Here is a 26,536-nt window from a genome sequence, read left to right as displayed (position 1 = left end):
GGTTGCTTAGTATGTATAAGCAACAACCATGGTCTATAGTAATTATGTAACAGCAACACATTTTTTAATGGTTGTAATGCAAAATTTGCTTAGTAACATACATAATTATAAGAATCTTATGGAGTAGCCACACTTTTTCTTTAAAGTTGTCTTGTTGAAATTGTGTGGTAAATACATGTAAATACAACCACTCTTTTTTACTATAAAATTATTTTATTACTAATTATATCCATATATCTCGTATATTTAAGAATATGTTACATTTTTTTTAATGTTTGTGAATCTTACTATTCATGATGGTTTGATATATAGTTCGTATCTCGATTCAACTATCATAATCGATATATATATATATATATATATATATATATATATATATATATATATATATGAGTTTTCCCTTGTATCTTATACTGTAACGTTTCTGTTTCAGAGTCTTAAAATATGTTTTACAGGTACTTGCTTTATTTTTCTTTCATTCTTTATCTGCATGTGAGGCCTTTCTCCTTCTTCACACACCTTGCCGTGGTTAAGCACCAAGACATCAAATACACTGACACGACTACTACCAAAATTCTGATACCAATAGATGAATAATTGTAACAGAAAGAAAGGGAAGACAATAGTTGCTAAGGAGCCACGCACGCATAGTAAAAAGTTAGAAATAACTGCCGGTTGTATAAAATGCAAAGATCAAATACATAATTGCAAGTGGCAAATAACAGTGATGATTATAGTTCGCAACGATATACAAGTGGTTAACTACTCATGATCAAAGTAAATTCAAGATTTGTTTTAATTACAAGTATTTCTGAGAGTTTTTTTCTTACTAAAAATATAGAATTCTTATAGTTTTATATCAAAAAAACTCTTGCCAACGTTCGTTACATACAAACGTACAATTTTGCTTAGACAAGGCAGCAAGAGAAACAAAATATAGGGCAGCAAATTTAATCATCAACTGAAGTTCCATGAATCAATATACTTGGGCTTTGACCAATGCAGCATTGCATAAAATATGCTTAATCCTTTTTCTTTTGGACTCCAACCCATCGAGTAAAATCCACCCACCTACTCACAAATGTGTAATAAATGTTATTATCTTTTAGTTAGTTTGTTATTATTTCTCATTTGTATTTTGGGCTTAGCCCATATTTCTTTGAACCCTATGTGTATTTAACATAAGGGAGATTTCTCCTAATCTTCTTCACTATATTCAACATGGTATCAGAGCAGGTTCTCTGATCTTCTTCCAGGGTCTCTGGTGTCTGCCGGCGGCCGGCCGCCATGATCGCCGGCAGCCCCTAAAATTTCAGTGGGCAGTCATTTCTCTTCTTCTTAAATTTGTGCCACAGTCAACACCAGTGCAGCCAGTCGCCTCTGCTGTCGACCATCGCTGCTATTCGCCGCCACCGTCACAATTTCGATCGGTGACCAGCGGATCTAAAGCGTCTCCTCGAGCGATGGCCAACCCCGCCGGAGTCAAGACCAGACTCATCTTCACGTGCCTCCATGCGCTGCCTGTCTTCAGCTGGTCTCGGGTGCGCGTGTTGCCACGCGTCGCCTTGTTGCCGGCCACCGTCATAGTTCCGACTGGTAACTAGTGGATCTAGATCATCTCTTCAAGCGCGACCTAACCCTGGTGGTCGTCGTCTCTGTCTCGTCCGCATGCGCTGTCACGCGCCTCCTCTCTCCGGTAGATCTCGGACGCGTGTTCATCACGCGCCGTCTTCTCGGCATCAGCATCAAACCGCACTGCTGCTGGTCGTCTCGCCGGAGCTTCTTCTCTCTGTTCTGACCCTCCATAGCAACCATAGCTTCCATCTTCTTTGGTCTTCACAGAATCTCCATCTTCTTCCTTTCTCACTAGATTTGCCGCAGTCGACACCGGCGCAGTCAACCATCGTAGTCGCTACCGCCTCAGACAGACGCAACTGCGTCAGTTCTTCTTGGGCTAGAGTTTAGCCCGATCTTCTTGTGATACACTGCTAAGTATCACCACTTGGGAGTTGTCCAGCAAAGAATTTTGGACCTCCAACATGTCTTTGGATCTTTGATGCCTTTTGTTTCATCATTGTAGCTTAATATTTTGTTTTGTTTTAGTGGTCCAGCAACTGTGATATGTCACATTTCCGCCCTTCACACTAAGGGGGAGTACGTTTCCAAGACACTGCAAGTCACATAAATATGGGTGTAGTCCCTGCAGTTTTGTAGATTTCAGCTACTACTGTTGATCCCGTCACCCATCCATCATTGATGAGGATTTAGTGTAGTCCCTGTAGTTTTGTAGCTCTTAGCTTTCAGCTACCACTGTTAATCCCGTCACTCATCCATCATTGATTGGGAATCAGTTCTTGCAGTTATTCATTGTCCACCACTGCTCTCTTTCATCCACTTTTGAAGTTGAAGTTTCAGCTGCTGTTAGTCCATCTATGTTTGCCTCACACTCTTGAAGACAAATCATTTAGTTCAACACTGAGTTTATCTATTCCAAGTTTAGTTCATACAATTTGTATGCTCCAGCTTGAGGGGGAGTGTTAGATATATTATATCTTTTATCTTTTAGTTAGTTTGTTATTATTTCTCATTTGTATTTTGGGCTTAGCCCATATTTCTTCGAACCCTATGTGTGTATTTAACATAAGGGAGATTTCTCCTAATCTTCCTCACTATATTCAACAATAAATAATTAGGAAGAAAAGACACTGCAAGCGTAATGGTACATATTCATAGAAATCAATTGAGATTAATCAATAATCTTACAGTAGCGAAAATCAATTGAGATTAATCAATAATCTTACAGTAGCGAACCCCAGTAGGTATTGGCAGTTCTAACAGTAAAGTATGCTGCGGTTAGCATAAGCTTGTTTCGGTGTAGTAATGGTTCAAGAATTCGTTGCTCAATAATTCCTGCAAGTACCTGGTACCTGATAACAAAGGCTAATCCTTAATAAGAGGTTTTATTGTTTGTTTTCTTTTTTGTTTTGCTAACTAGCAGAGATCCTCATGATCTACAAATTTTGCAACTGTGACAGTATACTACTAGTGGATAACTCAGAATACAATCTATTCACAACTACTGTTCTCTTGATGGGATGTCCAATACTGTAAAAATACAAAGATAGTAGAAAAATAGGGGTAAAATACATTTATGGCAGTTTGTTCTGACAATGGAATACCTGATGTTGCTAATGACAACCATGTAAACTCCATGTGCTACACTGGTTGATATTACAGGTAAATTCTCAGCCTGGGCAGCAAATGTTTTATTAACAGCATTCTTTACATTAATCAACGCATTTGTTATCATAGTACCAACCTGAAAAGGCATTGCCATCAGTCAAATTACGCAGAGCACGGCCCAGATATATCTCAAATCCTGTTCGATAGTATTCTGCTTATAGAACTTCACCGTGATGAATGAGTGTAATTGGTACAATAGAAACAGTTTCTTCTTCGAACATGTAGCCCTTATGCCTCGTACGAGCCACACTACAACATGCTTGAGGAGCAGGTGACATATCTCTAAAATAAATTTGTAACATGTATTTTATGTCATCTACTGTACTTAATGATGCATCTAAACTTATTCTTTCACGATTTTCTATTTATTTTTGAATTAGGGTATTCTTCAATTGGGATTCAAAAGATTAATTTCTTGGAATACTGAAATCTATTTGAGTTGACCTCTTTTACACATGCTTTTCCATACACTCTAATCACGGATAAACTCTTAATCATATGGTTAAAGAAGAAAGCTATCTACTAACTATTTTACACCACATTGTATATGTAATTAGTTGTTAGTTAGTTTCAATGTTTTCTAGGTGAAGTAATTCACTGTTATATGGCTAAATACATAATGAAGTCTCAAAACAAGAACTTAGCAAAAGATTTATATCAGACTAGGAAACAGAGTGAAATACGAAGAAATAGCAAGAGAAATTCTAGTCAATATAATACTTCTCCATTAACTTAAATCTTAAACCGTGACACCTAAAAGCTCAATCCAACTGTCAAAAACAATGAAACCGCTGCAAGAAGTCTAACCTAAATTAATTTTTGTTTTTCCATATATTTTGAAGATCAGCATAACTCCAAGACCAAAGGCTATAACAAGCTAAAAGGGTATTTTGTAAACAAATAATGTGCTAATTTACCAATGAAGCGCTGGTGCCAACAACAAATAGCTTTGCGCCGTCACGCTGCATAAGAGACGGAGATGATCCTCATTTAAAAGGAAAAATTATGTGACTTGCTTTAAATGATCCAAGACATACCACTATAGCACCTATTCTTTGGAGAAGGGTATACGATGTTCCAGGTAAAGCCACCTGTAGTAGAGATTATTTAACTTCTAATCATATCCAGTATAGCAATTACAACTAAAATTATAACAAAATTCAAAAGAAGAAATGCAGAAAGATGAAGGAGTGTTAACCTGAAAAGCATTATCAGGACAACATAGAACAATTTAGCAATGGGTCCAGCACTGACTGCAAGGGGAGGTTTGAGAGAAACAGTAGGTGCAGGAAACCACACAAGTAGAAAACCTGTTACAATGCCTGTTACCTAAAATAAATTTAAAAACTGAATTAGGTGATTCCCAAATTCTTACATAAAGAACTAGACAGAATACAAATTGAGTTTCACAAGAGTACAAAGAGTTAGTTCAAATATGATTAGTACAAAAGGGAAATTTTGAGACCACACTACTTCTGGGCTCGAAAACAAAAATATGTGGGTTGACTTTCGATGGAGTATTAGGGTAATTTTGGACAAGCTTCTCCATAGAGGCTTTTAGGAGAAAAGGATATGATGAAAATGAAATTAACTTCTTCATAAACTATAATGGGCTTATGCACATATTAAAAATAAAAATTTAGAAGAATTAGTTCGAGGAAACTCTTACAGATTAATCTGTTCATAAGCTAATTATAACTTACGAAGAAGCTCATTTTAGTTTCTCTCCACTTTTTGTCATAGAAGTCCTTATAGAGAAACTTGTTTAATAAAGTCTCGTAAAAGAATATAAATCTATCATTTGTTGATTTAAGTCTGCTAATTGGAAACTAGTGCAACAGCTCACAAACATGGCAAAACTTAAGAAAGAAGACAAAGCTGACACATTATAGTTGCAAAATTCTAATTTTCTAGTCCCTATACCTCTTTTTCTCACATGATTAATCTCCATACATAGAATGTTATAGAAAAGTTGACAAAATCATTGTAACTCTTAAAGACTTATCTGCGCCACGGTATATGTACAAGTCCCCGGAACAAAGAGAGTAAAAAAATAAACCCATAATATAAAGAGGATAAGAAGAGAAACTAAGAAAAAGTAAGAAAATAGCTTGAGGAATAAAGTTTCTTTTTGAGAGGAGAACAAAAAATTTGATTAAGCTAGAAAAAATGAGCAAAAGTATTTGCATAGAGATGTGCATATGTAAGTACTTTTTAGAAAATTCAAATGTAATCATGGACATTTGGTAATTTTAGTTAGAATAATAACCCTATTTTCATGGAACTTTTTCAGGATTTTTACAGTTATCTTTTCTATATTTGTCCATGACATTATACATACTGTTTAATGGATATGTATGAAGAGAGAGAGAGTGATAGAAGCTATATCTGTCAGTCACTGTGTTGAAAGACGAAACAGTTCAGTGTAAGTGAAAGTGATGTAAGTTATGGTGATGTTGGTGGACAAATTGACCTGTTGTACATTTTTGTTCTCTAAATCGATAAGGTTTATCTAGTTTCCTCAATAATCAAATATTTGAAAAGCTGTATTATTGGATAATCTCCTCATTACGTGACTTCCCTAAGCTGTTAACTACCTAGGTAGACCCCATATTACGCTTCCACTGCCACTTCATGATTTGCAAAGAAAATTAGGGGCACCAATCTGGATTCCTAAATTGACTATACACAAGAACTATATTTGTCCAGTATTTTTCATTTTTGGTAATTGTGTTTAAGTTGACCAGAAATTTTTATTTTAATTAATTTGAATTATCTGAATTTATTATTTTTATTATTGATTGCAAGAAAAATTTTGGAAATACAATTGGGACATTTGAAAGAATATTCATTTATACACTGTGTTATTTAATTAAAAGAAGATACGCTGCATTGATTTATTTTGTGTTGAATAGAAAAAGATGTGCATATCCGTGGAGATTTCAGCTAGAATATACGGCTTGGTTTGGCTAAAAAAAATAGAAGAAAGCACCTTCAACTCATTTTCTTTTGGAGGAAGCAACTTAATTCTTTGTTGGTCTCCTATTCTCTCACGGTCACAAATTAAAAGGGGTTTTAGGCCTCCTCTGGATTGGTTGCCTCACGGTAGAAATACATTTGGAAACATCCACATCAGCACAACTTTCACGTGAAGCAAGTCCTTCATTTATTGAATTTTAAGAAGCTTGGAAATATGCATCTCACGGCCTAAGGCAGCCAAAGGAATCTTCTTTCTCTTTTAGGAAATGGGAGACACCATAATAGAAAAAGGGGGACCACTCACATGGGAATAGGAAGTGGGAGACACCATAATAGAAAAAGGGGGACCACTCACATGGGAAGGGGACACGGCCTAGTTGGCTCACGGTTTCTCTCCAGCTGCACTATGGGAATTAGTTTTCTTTCTTTTGCTTCACAAGAAGGCACTAGGTGCAGCCAATAAGAGACCAACACAAGAAGCACACGGCAGCTGCCACAATCTAGTCCAGCAGTGTCCGTTCACACGTCCAAGGAGAGCTGCACTTCACACACACGGTCTAGCAAACAAGGAGGTGCAGCAGCCACCTTGAGGGGCTGCACACGTCCAGCAGCTTGGGCAGCAGCAGCATCAAGGAGGTGTTGTTACGTTCCAGCAGCTTTGAAGAAGACAACACACGTGAATGAGGAGCTTGGAGGAAGGGTCACGGTCTTGGTCCAGAAGCAAAGGCAACAGCAGTGAGTGGTGGGTCATTCAACCTGTGCTCCAGCCATTACCTTAAGTGCTCCAACCAATAAGGGAATCATCATCATCTTTCAAATTAGTGGAGAGTCCAAATAGCACAGGGAGTTGGGAGTGCACGGTTAATTATTATTTGAAGTGTGGAGATGGAAAAAGAAAACACACTGTCTGGAATGGAGAATGATGTAGGAAGATACACAGTGACACTGCAAAGGAGAGCCGTAAGCTAATCTTAATTTGCTGAATTCTTGTTACCTTTTCATTTGGTTTTGTACACGTTTTTATTGAAGCTTTTGTTCAACTGCTGTTACATTCATCTATCTATTCCATAAACTATAATTTGGTTTTGCTTGTGCACGTTATTACTGGGAATAGAGAGCTTTGTAATTTCATTTTGGAGTGTTTTTCTTCTTTTAATTTGTGCTGCAGGGTCACGGCTTGGAAGGATCATACTCCTTCTTTCATTTAAGTTTTCTTTTATACACTTTTGATTGAATCCTTTTATTGTTATGCTTGAATGTTCACGGCTGTTTAAGGAAGAATTGTTTCATGCTTTTATTTTAATGTTCTTAAGAATGAAAGGAAGCAAAACAAACTGGTGATTAAAATTGGAAGGAGGAGAAGATGTTGATTTGTTTTGGAGGAGCTCTCGGTTCATTTCATTTCGAGCAGCAATGTTTTTAATTCTTTTTGTTTCTTAGATGAGTAGGTGTTGTCACGTGCAAAGGTCTTTGTAGAAATCAAACATCTTTCTTCTAAAATCCATTAGCATTTAGTCCACATCCTCTTCTTGCATTGATTTTGTCTTTTCATGAGTTGTTTTGGAGAAGGAGTAGAGAGGCACGGCTCCCATGAGTGAAAGTGTGGATATTGCTTATGTGGATAGCACAATTCCATTTACTTTTCATTTAGGAAAAAGGCAAGAAGTGTTGGAGTCGAAAGCACATGATTTCTTTGGAAAATAAAGTTAATATGGATGTTGGAAGGAAACTGTACTAGAAGAGGAAACCTATTCCTATTTTTATTTTCAATGAAACCCATGGAAGCTCAACATGTCACGGCACATAGAGGATTTTTAGAAGTAATTGCAATTTCAAATTTAATTTCTTTAGGATATGCTCTTACGGTGATACATTTAATTTAAGTGATTTAATTTAGAGGAAGGGCATGGCTGCCAAGTTTTTTTAATTTGTCACACACCTTGAGCATTTACTTTTACAGCATTGTGTATTTTCTGTTTTAGCTTAAGCGTTACATTTTCATAGCTTGAATTGTGTGTGGATATTTATCTGTTGCAGTGATCAATTTAATGCTTTGTTCATGTATTTTAATGCCTTCAATTGTGTTCGGTTGTGTTTAATTTTTAAATTTTGTCATTTGCATTTCACAACAAAATATTTCACAAAAATATTCGAATCACAAAAACACTATCAAACCCCCCCACTTCGTGTTTGGCTTAAGACTTGAACCACAATTTGGTCCCTGAGTGACGACCTAGGAGTTACTTCCTAGCACTGTACTGCATTTTATTTGCAATCAAATTTGTATGGGGTGCGACCCCATCAAATTTTGGCGTAGTTGCCGGGGAACAACGGTTCGATCTGAGGTCTTTTGTTGTGTAAATATATGTTTTGTCTTCTGTTTTTGAGTATGTGTGTTTTGTTTGCTTAGGATATTTTGTGTGCTTGAAATTTTTGTGCTCTCATTTCATGGTTGTAGGGTGTTGTGACTTAGTGCATGACTATGGGCAATCCTGGAACCACACCACCCTTTAATCCTGAGATTGATAGGACGTTTCGTAGGTTAGCCAGGCATTCTAGGAATTTATCTTTAGAGTTAGTTTTTGAGTCAGTTGCATTAGATATCGTACATCCTACTACTGATTCTGATTCTATTATTTTTCAGACTGAGAACAATATGGCACAACATCCACATCGCGAGAGGACTCTTAGGGAGATGGCTGCACCTGATTTCACCTACGAAAGCTTGTGCATCCAATATCCAGATGAGGATGTACCATATGTTCTTAAGACTGGACTAATCCATTTGTTGCCCAAGTTTCATGGCCTTGCAGGTGAAAGTCCGCATAAGCATCTGAAGGAATTCCATATTGTCTGTTCCACAATGAAGCCTCAAGATGTTCCTGAAGATAGTATCTTCCTGAAGGCATTCCCTCATTCGCTAGAAAGTGTAGCAAAGGATTGGTTATACTGTTTGGCGCCTAGATCCATCACCAGCTGGGATGATCTAAAGAGGTTGTTCTTGGAGAAATTTTTCCCAGCATCCCGAACCACTGCAATCAGGAAAGATATATCTGGGATTAGGCAGCTTGGAGAGGAGAACCTGTATGAGTACTGGGAGAGATTCAAGAAACTTTGTGCAAGCTGTCCTCACCATCAGATATCCGAGCAACTCCTTCTCCAGTATTTTTATGAAGGATTGAACAACATGGAGAGGAGTATGATTGACGCTGCCAGTGGTGGAGCGCTTGGTGACATGACGCCTGTTGAAGCTAGGCATTTGATTGAGAAGATGGCTTCAAACTCCCAACAATTTAATGTCAGAAGTGATGCCATTGTGATGAGGGGGGTACATGATATTGCTACCCACTCTTCATCATCTACAGATAAGAAATTGGAAGGCAAGCTTGATGCTCTTGTGAGTTTGGTGACACAGTTGGCATCCAATCAGAGACCGGCACCTCCATCTGCTTCTGTTGCACGGTTGTGTGCTATTTGTTCTTCTAGTGACCATTACATTGATGCATGTCCTTCTCTGCAACAACCTAGTGCTCACGATGTGCCTCAAGCTTATGCTACAAACATTTATAACAACAGGCAGCAACATCAACATCAACCACAACAACAACAAAACTATGACTTGTCCAGCAATAGGTATAACCCAGGATGGAGGGATCACCCTAATCTCAGATGGAACAATGCTCTATATCAACAACAGCAACAACAACAACAACCGCAACCACCACCTTTCCAAAATGCTGCAGGTCCTAAACCATATGTGCCTCCACCTGTTCAGAGATATCAAAGGCAACAACAGCAAGAGATTCCTGCCCAACCAACTCCCCAACCTTCCACTTCTTCTTCGGAGCTTACATTAGAGGAGCTGGTGAAGCAAATGACTATTCAGAATATGCAGTTTCAGCAGGAAACAAGAGCTTCCATCCAGAGTTTGACCAATCAGATGGGGCAAATGGCAACTCAACTAAATCAGACACAATCTCAGAATTCTGATAAGTTACCTTCCCAAACTGTGCAGAATCCTAGAAATGTTAGTGCCATTACACTCAGATCAAGGAAGCAGATTGTTGTGCCCTCGATGCCATCTACTGTACCTATACCTACGCATGATGTTTCTCAGAGAAAGGAAGACCAGGCAGGTCCCACTAGGACATTTGAGGCAGGTGGACCTTCTTCCTCTTCTACCACTACCACTAGTGCATCTCCTACCTTACCTCAACGACCTATCCCTCTTCCCTTTCCTCCAAAGGCGATGCCGAGCAAAAAAATGGAAGAGGTGGACAAGGAAATATTGGAGACCTTCAGGAAGGTAGAAGTGAACATACCTCTACTTGATGCCATAAAGCAGATTCCAAGATATGCAAAATTCTTGAAGGAGTTGTGCACACATAAGAGGAAAATGAAAGGCGATGAAAGGATCAGCATGGGTAGGAATGTATCCGCACTTATTGGTAAGTCAGTCCCGCACATTCCTGAAAAATGCAAGGACCCAGGTACGTTTTGCATTCCTTGTATGATTGGAAATAGTAAATTTGAAAATGCCATGCTTGATTTGGGTGCTTCTATTAATGTCATGCCTTCGTCTATATATAAATCTTTGTCTCTGGGTCCTTTGCAACCTACGGGTGTGGTCATTCAGTTGGCCAACAGGAGTGTTACCCACCCAACAGGTTACATAGAGGATGTCTTGGTTAGGGTTGGTGAATTGATTTTTCCTGCCGACTTTTATGTTCTGGAAATGGAGGAGGGATTCTCTCATGGATTCGCTCCCATCATCTTAGGCAGGCCATTTTTGAAAACTGCTCAAACCAAGATTGATGTGTATGCTGGAACTTTATCCATGGAATTTGCTGATATTGTGGTTCACTTTAATATTCTTGATGCAATGAAGTTCCCAGCTGAGGACCATTCTGTTTTTAAGATTGACATATTGGATGACATTATTGATAAATATGCTATTGATGAGTTTGATTGTTTGCATAAGAAAGAACATTCTTTTCTCTCTTCTCGACATACATGCATTGAATCTGAATTTGAGAATGATGTTGATTTTGAAGAGGATTTTGATATCCATGATGTTCTGGATATTGATGATGTTGATAATGTAATTGTCATGGATATGGATTTGGAGCCTGATGAGATAGGAGTTCCGCCTTTACCTGTGAATTCTTTGGAGTCAGAATGCACTAACCACTTTGTAGGAAGTACAAATGAATCTGACTTGCAGGCACCTACTCTTGAGTTGAAACAGCTTCCAGATAACCTCAAGTATGCTTACTTGGAGGATGATGAGAAGAAACCTGTGATCATTTCCACCTCCCTTGATGCTGTTCAAGAGGAGAAGTTGTTGAGTGTGTTGAGGAGGCATAAGAGGGCCATTGGTTGGACATTGGCTGACATACCTGGCATTAGCCCATCTACTTGTATGCACAGAATTCTTCTAGAAGAGGGGGCAAAGCCGGTTAGGCAACCACAACGAAGGCAAAACCCTGTGATTATGGATGTCATCAAGAAGGAGGTGACCAAGCTTCTGCAAGCTGGGATCATCTACCCCATATCAGATAGTCAATGGGTGAGCCCGATCCATGTTGTGCCCAAGAAGACTGGCCTCACTGTGATAAAGAATGAGAAAGATGAGTTGATTCCTACCAGAGTGCAGAACAGCTGGAGAGTCTGCATTGATTACAGGAGGCTCAATCAGGCAACCAGGAAAGATCACTTCCCCCTGCCATTCATTGATCAGATGCTCGAGCGCCTGGCAGGTAAATCTCATTATTGCTTTCTTGATGGATTTTCTGGCTATTTTCAAATCAATATTTCTCCTGAGGACCAAGAGAAAACCACGTTCACCTGCCCCTTTGGCACTTTTGCCTATAGGAGGATGCCATTTGGCCTGTGCAATGCCCCTGGTACCTTCCAGCGATGCATGCTTAGCATTTTTAGCGATTTTCTTGAAAATTGCATAGAGGTGTTCATGGATGATTTTACTGTATATGGATCCTCCTTTGATACATGTTTAGACAGTTTGAAAAAGGTTTTGCAAAGATGTATTGATACTAACCTTGTTTTAAATTTTGAGAAATGTCATTTTATGGTAGAACAAGGTTTGGTTTTAGGGCATATCATCTCTAGCAAGGGAATAGAGGTAGATCCTGCAAAAATATCTGTGATTTCGCAATTGCCTTACCCCTCTTGCATGCGAGAGGTTCGATCTTTTCTTGGGCATGCAGGTTTCTATAGGCGCTTCATCAAGGACTTCAGCAAGAAAACACTTCCCTTGTCCAAACTGTTACAGAAAGACATTGAGTTTGACTTTGATGACAGATGCAAACAGGCTTTTGATCGCCTGAAGCAAGCTTTGATCACCACTCCGATCATTCAGGCACCAGATTGGACAGCCCCTTTTGAGCTTATGTGTGATGCATCCAATTATGCATTGGGGGCTGTCTTGACACAAAAGATTGACAAGTTGCCGCGAGTGATCTATTATGCTTCCAGGACTTTAGATGCTGCCCAGGCAAACTACACCACCACTGAGAAAGAGTTGTTAGCCATTGTGTTTGCTCTTGATAAATTTAGATCATATTTGCTTGGTTCACCTGTTATTGTATTCACTGACCATGCAGCTCTGAAGTTTCTATTGAAGAAGGCTGAGTCAAAGCCAAGATTGATAAGGTGGGTGCTCCTACTCCAAGAATTTGACCTGCAAATCAAAGACCGGAGTGGAGCACATAATTTAGTTGCAGACCACCTCAGCAGGATTGAAAGAGCTGAGGATGAAGCCGATGTTTTGCCTATTCAAGATAACTTTCCTGATGAGAGTTTGCTGACGGTTTCACTTTCTCACCCTACTCCTTGGTTTGCAAATATTGTCAATTATTTGGTTGCTTATGTTTTTCCTCCATTAGCATCTCGTGCTCAAATTGCTAAAATTAAGAGCGATGCTAAGTATTACATTTGGGATGACCCATATCTGTGGAAGTTGTGCAGTGATCAGGTTACTAGAAGATGCATTCCGGACCATGAGATTGACTTGGTCCTGCAGTTCTGCCATGCCTCCTCACCTGGTGGTCATCTGGGAATTCAAAGAACTGCTCGTAGAGTACTAGATTGTGGTTTTTATTGGCCCTCCATCTTTAAGGATGCGGAGAGAATTTGCAGCACCTGTGAGCCATGTCAAAGAGCAGGAGGATCACTTTCATGGAGACAACAGATGCCTCAACAACCTATGTTGTTCTGTGAGGTATTTGATGTCTGGGGTATTGAGTTTATGGGTCCTTTTCCTGTTTCTTTTGGTTTCTCTTATATTCTTCTTGCTGTGGATTATGTTTCAAAATGGGTGGAAGCTAGAGCCACTAGAACTAACGATGCCTGGGTTGTTGTAGATTTTGTTAGATCTCACCTCTTTTGCAGGTTTGGAGTGCCCCGAGCAATTATTAGTGATCAAGGAACCCATTTTTGCAATAGATCAATGCAAGCCTTGCTAAGGAAGTATGGGGTGGTACACAGAGTTTCTACACCTTACCATCCCCAAACAAATGGACAAGCGGAGATCTCAAACAGGGAGATTAAGAGGATTTTGGAGAAGATTGTCCAGCCCAAAAGGAAAGATTGGAGCAATAGGTTGGACGATGCTCTTTGGGCCCACAGGACTGCCTACAAAGCACCAATAGGGATGTCTCCTTACCGGGTTGTCTTTGGAAAGGCATGTCATCTACCAGTTGAGATTGAACATCGGGCATATTGGGCTGTGAAGTCTTGCAACTTCTCCATGGACCAAGCTGGTGAGGAAAGAAAGTTGCAACTGAATGAATTGGATGAGATCCGATTGGAGGCCTATGAGAACTCGAAGTTCTACAAGGAAAGAACAAAGAACTTCCATGATAGTTCTATTGTTAGAAAGGACTTCGAGATTGGCCAACAAGTTTTATTGTATAACTCTAGGCTCAGACTCATGGGGGGTAAGTTGAGATCAAAGTGGATTGGACCTTTTGTTGTGACTAATGTCTATCCTTATGGTGCAGTAGAGATCCAAGGTCCATCCATAGCTGAAAGCTTCAAGGTTAATGGGCACAGACTGAAGCGCTTCCTCAACAACGCTTCTTTGTTGAATGCAGTGGTGGAGGAGACGTCTTTGGTCGACCCCACCTCTCTTTCCCTTTGACTCAGGGAATTTTCTGATCTCCTTCCCTCCTCACTTTTATTGCATTTGTCTATTCTATTTGACTGTTCTAATTGTTATTCTGATGATTGTGACACACTGAGAACATTGTGTAGTTTAAGTGTGGTCTAGTGGGGGAGATTTTTTTTTAAATTTGATTTCTTTGCTAAAAAATTTTCTCTTTTAGGTTGTTTTTGTCGTGTCTTGTGTGTAATTTTACATAACTCTCTTCATTTCTGGATTTTGTTTAAGTTGTAGACTCGTCTTTCACTTCATTTGATTGATACTTATGATTTGAAACTCTTGCTTTTCTTTGCGTGGGAAGATGATTATGATGTTTGAGAGGTTGAATTGATTGTGACAAATACCCTGTGTGAGATTTGAGCCACTTTATTTTTTTTCTTGTGTGTGATATGTCTCTTGATTGCTTACGCATATGCCTTGGCTTGACTCTTGTTGATAATTCTTGATTGATATGCATGTTTAGAAATGATAAAGGCATTTTTGTTCTTGAGCCTCTCTAGCCAAATAAGCTTACCTTGTTCTAATCCTTTGATAACCCATTTTGAGCCTACACTTTCCTCATTTCTTTGTTTTGAAGCTCATACACTAGCCCTAAGTGAAAAACCATGATTACCTTAACCTTAGGGAATTTTGGAGCTTTGGAAGTGTTTTGGGAATAAGTGTGGTCTCCCTAGGGATTCTAATGAATTGGTTAGTTGGTTCCTCTTCGTCATTTTTGTAAATATGTTGTGTATCTTGTCTCTTACAGTTGAGTCCTAAATAGAGAAAAGAAAAAAAAGAGACAAGATGGAAAAAAATAATAAAATAAAATAAAATAAAATATTCTGTTTGTGAATAACGGAGTCAAGAAGAGGATTGAATTAGAGGTTTTGGATGTGATTTGATTATATTTAAACTTGATCCCCATTGCTCCTCTATTCTGTTTGGGTTATAGCTACTTATCCATATTTATCCTCCCTTGTCCTTGGCCCCATTTCACCAATAAAAGACCTTTTGATTTGAACATGCATATGTTTCTGAGTGTTGATTTTAGAGGCTTGCCAAGTCTGTTTGTGTTTGCTTTCTTGAGTGCATTGAGTTGACAGTTCTTACCTTAGACACTTGAGAGAAACAGTAATAGTGCACCTGTGAGGTTTTGCTGCTTGTGATTCACCTCTTAAGCTGATTGATTATTTTACCATGCTTGGAAGTGCTTGCATGTGTTAGATATTGTCTACTGCTTTTATTTGTCCAGATTACTTGAGAACTGTGTAATTCGGTTTGTTTCTTTGTGAGTTTTTGTTTTTCTGTGTGCTGAGCTTGTTTCGTACACCTGATGCCCTTTGAACTATTCCTTGATTTGCGTTTTAATTTTGCTCAGGAGTGCAAAAGACTAAGTGTGGTCTATTTTGATGAGTCAATATTTTATTGACTTCACTTAGCTTATTGTACTGGATTTAATCGGGGAATTGTGCTTAAATGTCTATTATTTTCCCATTTTTTCTAATTGTGCTTAATTTCACCAGAAATTCTTATTTTAATTAATTTGAATTATCTGAGCTTATTATTTTCATTATTGATTGCAAGGAAAATTTTGGAAAATAAATTGGGACATTTGGAAGAATATTCATTTACACATTGTGTTATTTAATTGAAAGAAGTTACACTGCATTGACTTATTTTGTGTTGAATAGAAAAAGATGTGCAGATCCGTGGAGACTTCAGCTAGAATATGCGGCTTGGTTTGGCTAAAAAAAATAGAAGAAAGCACCTTCAACTCATTTTCTTTTGGAGGAAGCAACTTAATTCTTTGTTGGTCTCCTAGTCTCTCACGGCCACAAATTAAAAGGGGTTTTAGGCCTCTTCTTGATTGGTTGCAAGGAAGTGCATCTCACGGTAGAAATATATTTGGAAACATCCACATCAGCACAACTTTCACGTGAAGCAAGTCCTTCATTTATTGAATTTTAAGAAGCATTAAATTGGCTTGGAACAATGCATCTCACGGCCTAAGGCAGCCAACACAAAATGGAGGAATCTTCTTTCTCTTTTAGGAAGTGGGAGACACCACGGCCTAGTTGGCTCACGGTTTCTCTCCAGCTGCTGGGAATTAGTTTTCTTTCTTTCTGCTTCACAAGAAGGCACTAGGTGCAGCCCATGAGAGACCAACACAAGAAGCACACGGCAGCTGCCACAATCTAGTCCAGCAGTGTCCGTTCACACGTCCAAGGAGAGCTGCACTTCACACACACGGTCTAGCAAACAAGGAGGTGCAGCAGCCACCTTGAGGGGCTGCACACGTCCAGCAGCTTGGGCAGCAGCAGCATCAAGGAGGTGTTGTTACGTTCCAGCAGCTTTGAAGAAGACAACACACGTGAATGAGGAGCTTGGAGGAAGGGTCACGGTCTTGGTCCAGAAGCAAAGGCAACAGCAGTGAGTGGTGGGTCATTCAACCTTTAGTGCTCCAGCAATTACCTTACGTGTTCCAACCACTAAGGGAATCATCATCATCTTTCAAATTAGTGGAGAGTCCAAATAGCACAGGGAGTTGGGAGTGCACGGTTAATTATTATTTGAAGTGTGGAGATGGAAAAAGAAAACACACTGTCTGGAATGGAGGATGATGTAGGAAGATACACAGTGACACTGCAAAGGAGAGCCGTAAGCTAATCTTAATTTGCTGAATTCTTGTTACCTTTTCATTTGGTTTTGTACACGTTTTTATTGAAGCTTTTGTTCAACTGCTGTTACATTCATCTATCTATTCCATAAACTATAATTTGGTTTTGCTTGTGCACGTTATTACTGGGAATAGAGAGCTTTGTAATTTCATTTTGGAGTGTTTTTCTTCTTTTAATTTGTGCTGCAGGGTCACGGCTTGGAAGGATCATACTCCTTCTTTCATTTAAGTTTTCTTTTATACACTTTTGATTGAACCCTTTTATTGTTATGCTTGAATGTTCACGGCTGTTTAAGAAAGAATTGTTTCATGCTTTTATTTTAATGTTCTTAAGAATGAAAGGAAGCAAAACAAACTGGTGATTAAAATTGGAAGGAGTTTTGGAGGAGCTCTCGGTTCATTTCATTTCGAGCAGCAATGTTTTTAATTCTTTTTGTTTCTTAGATGAGTAGGTGTTGTCACGTGCAAAGGTCTTTGTAGAAATCAAACATCTTTCTTCTAAAATCCATTAGCATTTAGTCCAGCATATGGGACCTCTTCTTGCATTGATTTTATCTTTTCATGAGTTGTTTTGGAGAAGGAGTGGAGAGGCACGGCTCCCATGAGTGAAAGGTGTGGACATTGCTTATGTGGATAGCACAATTCCATTTACTTTTCATTTAGGAGAAAGGCAAGAAGTGTTGGAGTGGAAAGCACATGATTTCTTTGGAAAATAAAGTTAATATGGATGTTGGAAGGCCACTGTACTAGAAGAGGAAACCTATTCCCATTTTTATTTTCAATGAAACCCATGGAAGCTCAACATGTCACGGCACATAGAGGATTTTTAGAAGTAATTGCAATTTCAAATTTAATTTCTTTAGGATATGCTCTTACGGTGATACATTTAATTTAAGTGATTTAATTTAGAGGAAGGGCATGGCTGTCAAGTTTTTTTAATTTGTCACACACCTTGAGCATTTACTTTTACAGCATTGTGTATTTTCTGTTTTAGCTTAAGCATTACATTTTCATAGCTTGAATTGTGTGTGGATATTTATCTGTTGCAGTGATCAATTTAATGCTTTGTTTATGTATTTTAATGCCTTCAATTGTATTCGGTTGTGTTTAATTTTTAAATTTCGTCATTTACATTTTACAACAAAATATTTCACAAAAATATTCGAATCACAAAAACACTATCAAATCCCCCACTTCGTGTTTGGCTTAAGACTCGAACCACAATTTGGTCCCTGAGAAACGATTTAAGAGTCACTTCCTAGTACTGTACTGCATTTTATTTGTAATCAAATTTGTATGGGGTGCGACCCCATCACTCATCCTCTACAATTATTTTACTAGGAATGACGCTATTAAATTATAACTTGATTTATCTAACATTATTCAACTACAACAATTCTTTGCGTTGTTATTTTCTTTTTCACACATGTGTTTCTTATGAGAATAGGTAAACGTAATAGTTTTAAAGCTTCTCAAAGGGAGTGAATATGAACCGTAAAGTAGGTTCATAATGTAATGATTTTGGTAGAGGTTTGTGTTGGATTTTTAAAAAATTAAATATTAATGATTGTAATTCAAATAGATTTAGGAGTGTAATTTCCACTCATTATAATTACATATAATTTATGGCAAACAAAATGAAAATGAGTTCAAATTTAAAATGAAACTATGAAATTGTAAAGACACTAGCTAATATTAATGTCTTAAATAAATTTGGAGGAGAGTGATTAAATGGATTTCAGAGGATTTGAAGATAATTTTTTTTGTTGTTTATTTGAGTGGATTTGAAGGTAAATGAGAGTGAGTTTGGAAGTAAAGTTTGTGAGAATTAGTGTAGGATTTGATTGATGTGATAAATTAAAAAAAATTACTTTCATATCCACTCTCACTTACTGCAAAATCCACTCAAATAAACAACAAAAATTTACCTTCAACTCTTCTCAAATCTATTTAATCACTCTCCCCCAAATTCATTCAAGTGAACAAAGTGAAAATGAAAATATGGATCTATGTTTATTACAAATTCACATAAACTAAAAATCAAATCTCTTACCATGTACTTAGCACACTAGTACAAAATATAGCTTCTAACTCACATATTAGACTTCAGTTTCAACAAAAGCGAAACATTAAAAGGCATGGTGAAATTTTTAAAATTTTCGCAAATATATAGGTGTCAATTAAAAAAACCAAGGTCATAATCTTCTTTTAGTATTGGTTAATAAACAATCGAAACCTAAAGGTGTGTCACATAAGCATAAATTTAAACATTTCAACTTAGTACACAATGATCAGGATCTAGGACTTCAATTCTCCTCGAAATTCATGTCATAGGGTCATGACATTCCCCCTGAAGAGACATATGTCACACTTTTCAGATTCTGAACAAGTCTATGACTTTGGTTCTTTGCAGAGCCACTGCCACAAGGTCTTGACTTTGCAGCAGACTGTTCAGATTTTGAAACGCTCGTATGACCTTGGTTGTTTAGAGAATCGGTGCCATAAACCCATTTTTCTTATAATTGTTTTATTCCAACTATCTTTGTTAATTAATTGTTGTTATTATTATTATGATATATTATGGTGTAATAGATAAACCGACTCATATAAGCAATTACTATGTAATGAATTTGATGACAACAACTATTAGTGTTCATATTATAAGTGGTTGGAAAACAGTAATATTTGAATAAAAAAAATTCTCTATTATTTGGAAATCATATATACTAATTAAATTTATTGTGTTTTATGTAAAAATTTAAGACTATTATTCCACTTCACGACATGTCAATTAATTTCATAAGAAAAACTCTTGTAAAATATATAATATATATGTACAATAGCATATAAATGTTAGGTTATAATATTATGTACATTAGAATATGAAAGCATTGAGTTTATGTGAAATATATATGGTTATAATTCTCTATTTTGTTGAAAAATATATTTTGGTTCATATTTGTGATGTATTTTATATATTATGTAGGTCTATTTTTTATTATTGTGATTTGAGATGTCACAAAAATAGAACCATATTTAAAAAAAAACAGACTTTAAACTGTAGATGTAGTAAAAACTGAAACATAAAATGGTATGACATTCTAGATCAAACCAAGGCCATATACCTTTACATAAAATTAGATCTATGACAACAATTCATCTAGGAACCGAAGAAAAAATGGTCTATGGCATGATTGCTATTGGAACCATTGCTAAAAACCTAAAATTATTTTATTTTTTTTTAAATTTTTTCTGTTTACTATTTCGATTTTCTTATAACCAAAACAAAATTTTTAACTTTTAACTTCGATTCTGAACCGAGCTCAAAAAGTTCTCTTTTTTACCTCATCTTAATATGTCTCAGTTGATAAATTGATGTCTATTGTCTAAAATAATGTATCCATTCGTTGCACTAATGATTATCTAGTAATTATATCGTACTATTTGATTAATTTAATTTACTATGAGACATGGAAGTTAAATAAAAAAGCAGTAGACAGATAAAATTATTTCAATATATACTAAATTTGGAGGCATGGTTTGTAAAATTTAGAAAAGGCGGAGATGTGAAGCCTTGGACAAATTAGGGAATGGGGCTATTCTTTGGTTAATAAATGGGTGGATGAGATTTGGTAGAGAAGAATAACTTATAAAAAGAGAAGAATAACATCTTCCCATGTTTTTTGTTTTTATTAGTAAATGGTAGTTGGTAATTTTTATTATTAGGAAAAGTTGAATTTACGACCTCTTTCAACTCTTTTTTTTCTTTCATACCGCTCAAACCAATCTTATATATTTTAAATACTAATGAGAGGAGTGAATTCAGAATCTTTCACTTCATTTTTTAACTTTTATTATTAGATCAATTTTATAGTTTCCATGTAAGTAAGAGTATTAATTGACTTAAATTGAATTAAGGTCATTAAATATTCAAACTTTAATTCTGGAAGATGTATGGATACAAGAAACTTCATTCTTAATTTCATATTTCTTTTAATTCGGAGGAACATACTTATAATAGTGCAAAACAATTTGTTATTATTACATCTATTATAACATATTTTGGACTACACTTCAGGCTAATATTAATTAATCTTAAAACTTTATTTTAAGGGTTTAAAATTTCCTAAACTATTGTTTAACCGTTGAAAGGTATTTGTGATGACTAAACTAGTATTTTATTTTCTCCTAGAACAGGACACTAAAAGTACACGTGTTTTTCTCTCCTTTTTATTCTTTAAAATTTCTCTTGTTTCAAACATTGTTAGATCACAACTAATGGTTAATTAAAAACGTGTTAAAGGAGGTTTTATGAATATATAAACACAAAATATCTTATTTAATACGTAAATATGGGGTAAACACTGAAGTGGTGATATAATTAATATATTAATTTTATGCCTGATATCTGAATGGCATTGGGATTTAATTCAGGCGAAGGGTCAATCGCATGAAAGTGAAAGCATGTGGATGAAGGGACCATTGGGGAAAACACTTATTTTTGCATCACTTAATTGACATAGTTTGTAAGTACTATGCAAAAGAAGACACAACTGTCTTTACTCTCATGGTCCTCAATTCTGATCTATCCTCGGCGAACATGGACACCAAAACTGTGTTGGCTCCTCAAAGTAGAAAGATTATTGCTTATGCCAAGCCATTACATATATAACCAGGAATGTGACTTTCTCCTTCCAACAGTGTCTTTTTCACTGAGGTCCCCACACATTTTCTCTCTCACACACTCACAATCCAAAAACCTAGCAACTCACACAGACCCACCTCAATAATTCAACTCCAACCTCTGTTATATCCTCACACATATATCATCACTTAATTTATTAAGACATTTGTAGGGCATTATTTATTGCCCACAGCTTTCCCTTTTCAACTTTGAAAAACTACATGGCCAGATGTGTTAATAGAAAGATGTTTAATAACAATGTGCTCTCACAAAACAAATAAGAAAAATACATCGTCAAGAACTAAAGTAAAAGCAACAATATCATCAAATTAGATAAAGAAAATACTTCAACAAAGAATTTAAAACTAATGTTGATGAAACAAAAATGCCAGAGGCTAAGCTCACCAGGAACAGGGTATAATCCAAGCCAAGAATTAGGTGGCAACAAAGATTGCACATTTTCAAAAGGATGGGCAGCTGCTCTACCCTCCAATACTTCCCGGAAAGCTTCAAAATTGGACAAAAGGTTAAGTTCTGGGTTTCAAAGCAAACTTCTCAGAGATTTAAGTCCTAAACAATAAGTTATCACACTTCACTACCTTTTTTTGAACTTAGGGCTAATCTTTTGTAAGAGAGCAACAAGATTTGTTGCTTCAAAAGTAGCTTTACTTTGCCTTGGGTCAAGAGTATTTGCTGAGCTCGAGTTGACATAAAACATTTTTGTACTTCCCGTAATACAAAATTTATTACCTTCAAGAGTGATCACATCCAAATAAATCAAATCTTCAAGAAGCCTACAAGCAACCACAGAACAGTCTCATGCATATAAACAAAGCAAGCCAATGAAATTACATTAACTGAAGAGGATGCGTCTTGGGATACCTTCTATAGCTCGGAGGAGGATTGAAGGATGAAAACACTATGCTCTCTACGCATTTAATATCCTTCAATGGGGAAGATAACAAATTACCCAATGAACCAGAGATGTCCTCCATATAACCAAGTCCATCGAGCTCAGGAACTTCAGGTTTCAAGGTATCTGATATTCCAGGAAATTAGGAAGCAGTCTAGTAACTATCCCATACCTACTGGATTTATTAAATAAACTGATTATAGCAACAGAAATATCCTATACCTGCAGAATTTGAACCTTTATTTTGTGATATCTCATTCTGTAGGGCAAGCGATGTTGATAGTGAAGCATGGAGATTAGAAAGGGAAAGCAACTCCCTTGTACGGTGAACATGGGCCCTTATAGATCGATCATCATAAAATGCTGCAAAGAGGATTTATCATATTGTCATCCACCATTGTTTAATCATCAAAAGTACCCAAAGTTCGTTAACATACCTGGGACCATTTCCAAGGAGCAACCCCCAGTAGTAATATCAGCTACTTCAGAAATTTCATTATAATCTTCCAGGTGATGAGTTGATGCATCCTTCGTATGCAACAGTAAATCATAGCATGTGATAAAACACGTCTCAGGAGCATCAAGGAGGAATTGTCGTACATCCATGACAGAATCTCCAGGATTCAACTGTGAATCACTTATACAAGTTAGAAGAAGCTCAATTCCTCAGTTTTTCTTCAGTGAAATAGTAGCACATGTAAACATGATATTATAAATAGTTAAATGTTCAAACAATTTTACATCAACAAGAATAAAAGGAAATAGTCAGATCTCCATCATGATCATCTTGGAACCGCTTGATCACTTGGTTTCTCTTAATGTGTTGTGATATAGTAACAAGCAAAAGCTTGACAAATTAAGTTAACTGACCTGAAGCTCAAGTTTCTCCCCAGTTTGTGTTTTAACAGAAACAGGGTAAAGTTGAAGATCACCTGCACAATAATTTTACCAAATATTGGTCATAAAATGAAATTGAAGTCTTAGTATATCCATTAACAAAAGGAATGAAATAAATTTGACTAAATTACCAATATTTTTAATAGAAGACTAAACAACTGGAATTGCACAACAAAAATTATCAAACATAATGCATAGCACGAAACATGATAAAACTTGCACAATCACCTAATCCCTAGTAAAATAAGGGTTTCACATATGTTGCAAGGCATATATTCTGTGTAAAAACATATGAAGTTGGCAAAATTCACATTATTTACAGATAATCTTAGTTATTTTAAATTATAAACCGTAGGAAGAAAAAAATTTAGTATTTTGAGAGTGATGGAAAAGAACGAGATAGGATAGAAAAACAAGAAAACATAATTTCAACATTAACTAAATTATGAGTATAGCAATTAAAAAAACAAAAAACGTTCAGAATTAGTTACTAGAAACACAGACAACACGATGAAACATAAACAAAAATTGACTAGTGAACAGTCAAACCCTGTAAGCAATGCTTTTTCAGAGCAATTCAGATCACTAAGCAAGAATGGGGTCACCAATAGACCTAAAGGGCCCTATTGTGTAAATCCAGTCAGATAAAGCTGGATTCAGTAAGATAAAAATAGGATATTTTCCTCCCTAGAGCACAGTAGTTGTTATGGCTGCGATTCCATCCTGCTAGGACCTGCAAATGCAGTACCTCACTACAGAACAAAAGGGCCCTGTTGTGTACATCCAGTCAGATTAAGCTGGATTTAGTACGATAAGAATAGGAACATGATTCGGAAATACTAAAAAACAAAGAAATAAATTCTGAATTAAAGAAGCAAGAGATCAAAAACATTGAATTGAATGAACAAGAAAAGAAAAAGAATATTAGGAAGATACAAATAAATGAAGAATAAGCATAGAAAAAGAAAGAAATGGAAGGAAGGGAGGGAAAAGACAAAAGGAAATAACGGTAAAGATATATTTTAAAGTATATGACGTAATGCTGCGGAAAATGAAGGGGAGTTACATAATGGGTGGCACAGCACGTGGCATGATGGGTGCCTTCAGGGATTGCACCATACAGCAGCAAATAACCGATGGCAGGTGTCCAAAATTGCCACATTGTAGCAGCCATAACAGTTTTATAACAACTTGGGATTTTAAATTGCACATAACCATAATATTACACAAATAGCCACAAATGAGGTTACAATGTAGTTAGGCAATTGGGATAATCCAACGAGAAAAAGTAATATGCAATTTTATGTATTCCACCTATAAAGTTGTGTTTTAATGATTGGAGTTTCATTATTTATTTGGTTTCATACTGTTTTTACAGTAAAGATATTCTATTCAATTATGATTTATGTTCTTAACTACTTTTTGTTTAATGTAATTTGAGTGTAACTTCTTTATCTCTTAATAATTTTATATATCAAAGAAGTTTTACGTCCAATTATCATGTAATGTCATTATATCAATAAGCAATAAAGTTAATTCCTAACCCATTTCACTTGCTTTTGTTGGCTCCCTTCAGTTATTGTTTCATGTTCTTTCGACTCATGATTGGCACCAACAGAATCACCAATTGCTGCAGTTTCAGCTACGTCAGCAGATTCTAAAGTGGCTTCCAGGTTATTCTTCACAGGAAGATCAGAATAGACTGCTGGTTCTGAAGTACTAGAAGCATGCTGGGACCCTTTTTTGTTCCTCCCTTTGCTTGATTTTCCAGCCATTTCCTCTTTCTGAAATCCAAACATCCATGTCAACATACCACACAAAAAAAGAAAAACAATAAAGTAAGTAAATTAAGGGTCTGCTACAAAAGTCAAAACAAGCAAACCACAACAATCATCCCACAAAATCACTTTACCTAATTGAAAAGCATGCAAACCACCATTGATATAAGGTCCACAATCCCATAGACAATAAAACATGCTAACACAAACAACTAATGCGACAATGTCTCAAAACTTTCAAAAACAGAATTTCTAAACAAAGTTAAAGCCCCAACAAAACATAAAATCCATAATCAGATAAAAATATTGAAAGGTCTCAACTTTTAAACACAAACAGAACCACATATCAGGTGAGTTCCATTTCTGGTAGATGATTCCCATAAGAATCACGTAAAAAACATGAAATATGAATTCAAAATAATATAACAAAGACCACAACAACCTTCATTATCTCTTCTATTCCCAAAGAACCCACACAACAAAAATCATCAAACCTAAAATCCAAGTTCAAGGTTTCTTCTAATTTTATTTTATTTTTTGTCAGGGGAGTGAAGAAAAATATAATGAGAGAAGGCGAATTACCAGTAAGCCGAAACAATTAGACGTGAAGTGCGAATTAGTTAAGAAGTTGCATAGAGAGATAAGAAAAAAATAAAAAAGGGTTTTTGAGGTTTGGAAGAGGGAGAGAAACCAAGAAGCAGTGCCTGCTGAGACGGCTTCTTCCTTGTGAGAGAGAAACAAAGGAAAATGAATGAGAAATAATTTGGAACTATCGGGCTTCGTCCTTCGTTCTTAAAAATATTTTATGTAACCTATGTTTTCATTTACACCTGATATATTTTAAATAACAAACCTATCTTTTCACTTGTTTCAAATTAGGTATTTTTAAGTCTACTACTTGCAAATTATTAGACATTCATTCCTACTTAATAACCTACCTCTTATTGGATTTCTTTCGTTTTTCTAAATCTTCAAAAATCTTTTTGTTTCTTATTTGTAACACATTTTTGTCATGATATTTTTCTTCATGACAAAATAATATAAAATTAAAAGAAAACATTGATGTTTAATTTTTTGAACTTACAATTTATACATAACACAGCATAAACACTACGAAAAAAAGAGAAGAAAAGTAAACGAGATGAAAGAAAGAAGGATGCAGAAAGAAAAAGTTAGTATATATTATGAAATTTGCTTAACC

General features: G+C 36.4%; 2 protein-coding genes and 1 pseudogene across 3 annotated transcripts; 1 reads left to right on the top strand and 2 right to left on the bottom strand.

The window, feature by feature from the left end:
- Window positions 1-406: 406 nt before the first annotated feature.
- LOC108324650 (protein RETICULATA-RELATED 4, chloroplastic-like) lies at window positions 407-22,255 on the bottom strand (annotated as a pseudogene).
- LOC108325810 (uncharacterized) lies at window positions 6,562-17,215 on the top strand. 2 transcript variants are annotated; one of them, XM_052875352.1, is made up of 3 exons: window positions 7,046-7,182; window positions 8,681-8,763; window positions 8,867-17,215. In XM_052875352.1, the coding sequence occupies exon 3, from the start codon at window positions 8,879-8,881 to the stop codon at window positions 14,381-14,383; it is 5,505 nt and encodes a 1,834-aa protein (XP_052731312.1). In that variant the 5' UTR covers window positions 7,046-7,182; window positions 8,681-8,763; window positions 8,867-8,878; the 3' UTR covers window positions 14,384-17,215. The 2 variants fall into 2 exon arrangements, with proteins under 2 accessions (XP_017414378.2, XP_052731312.1); XM_017558889.2 differs by lacking the exon at window positions 8,681-8,763 and having other exon boundaries at window positions 6,562-7,182.
- LOC108325226 (clustered mitochondria protein) lies at window positions 22,117-26,125 on the bottom strand. Its single transcript, XM_017558256.2, has 8 exons — window positions 25,918-26,125; window positions 25,102-25,341; window positions 23,531-23,592; window positions 23,098-23,287; window positions 22,883-23,023; window positions 22,630-22,786; window positions 22,347-22,541; window positions 22,117-22,254 (listed from the first exon to the last, which is right to left on the bottom strand). Exons 2-8 carry the CDS (start codon window positions 25,103-25,105, stop codon window positions 22,230-22,232), a joined length of 774 nt encoding a protein of 257 aa, XP_017413745.1. The 5' UTR covers window positions 25,106-25,341; window positions 25,918-26,125; the 3' UTR covers window positions 22,117-22,229.
- Between the last annotated feature and the right edge of the window lie 411 nt (window positions 26,126-26,536).

This window comes from Vigna angularis, chromosome 3, assembly GCF_016808095.1.
Source record: "Vigna angularis cultivar LongXiaoDou No.4 chromosome 3, ASM1680809v1, whole genome shotgun sequence".
Lineage (NCBI taxonomy): Eukaryota > Viridiplantae > Streptophyta > Magnoliopsida > Fabales > Fabaceae > Vigna > Vigna angularis.
The sequence above is the reverse complement of the archived record's forward strand: the minus strand, read 5'-3'. Positions and strand labels throughout refer to the sequence as shown.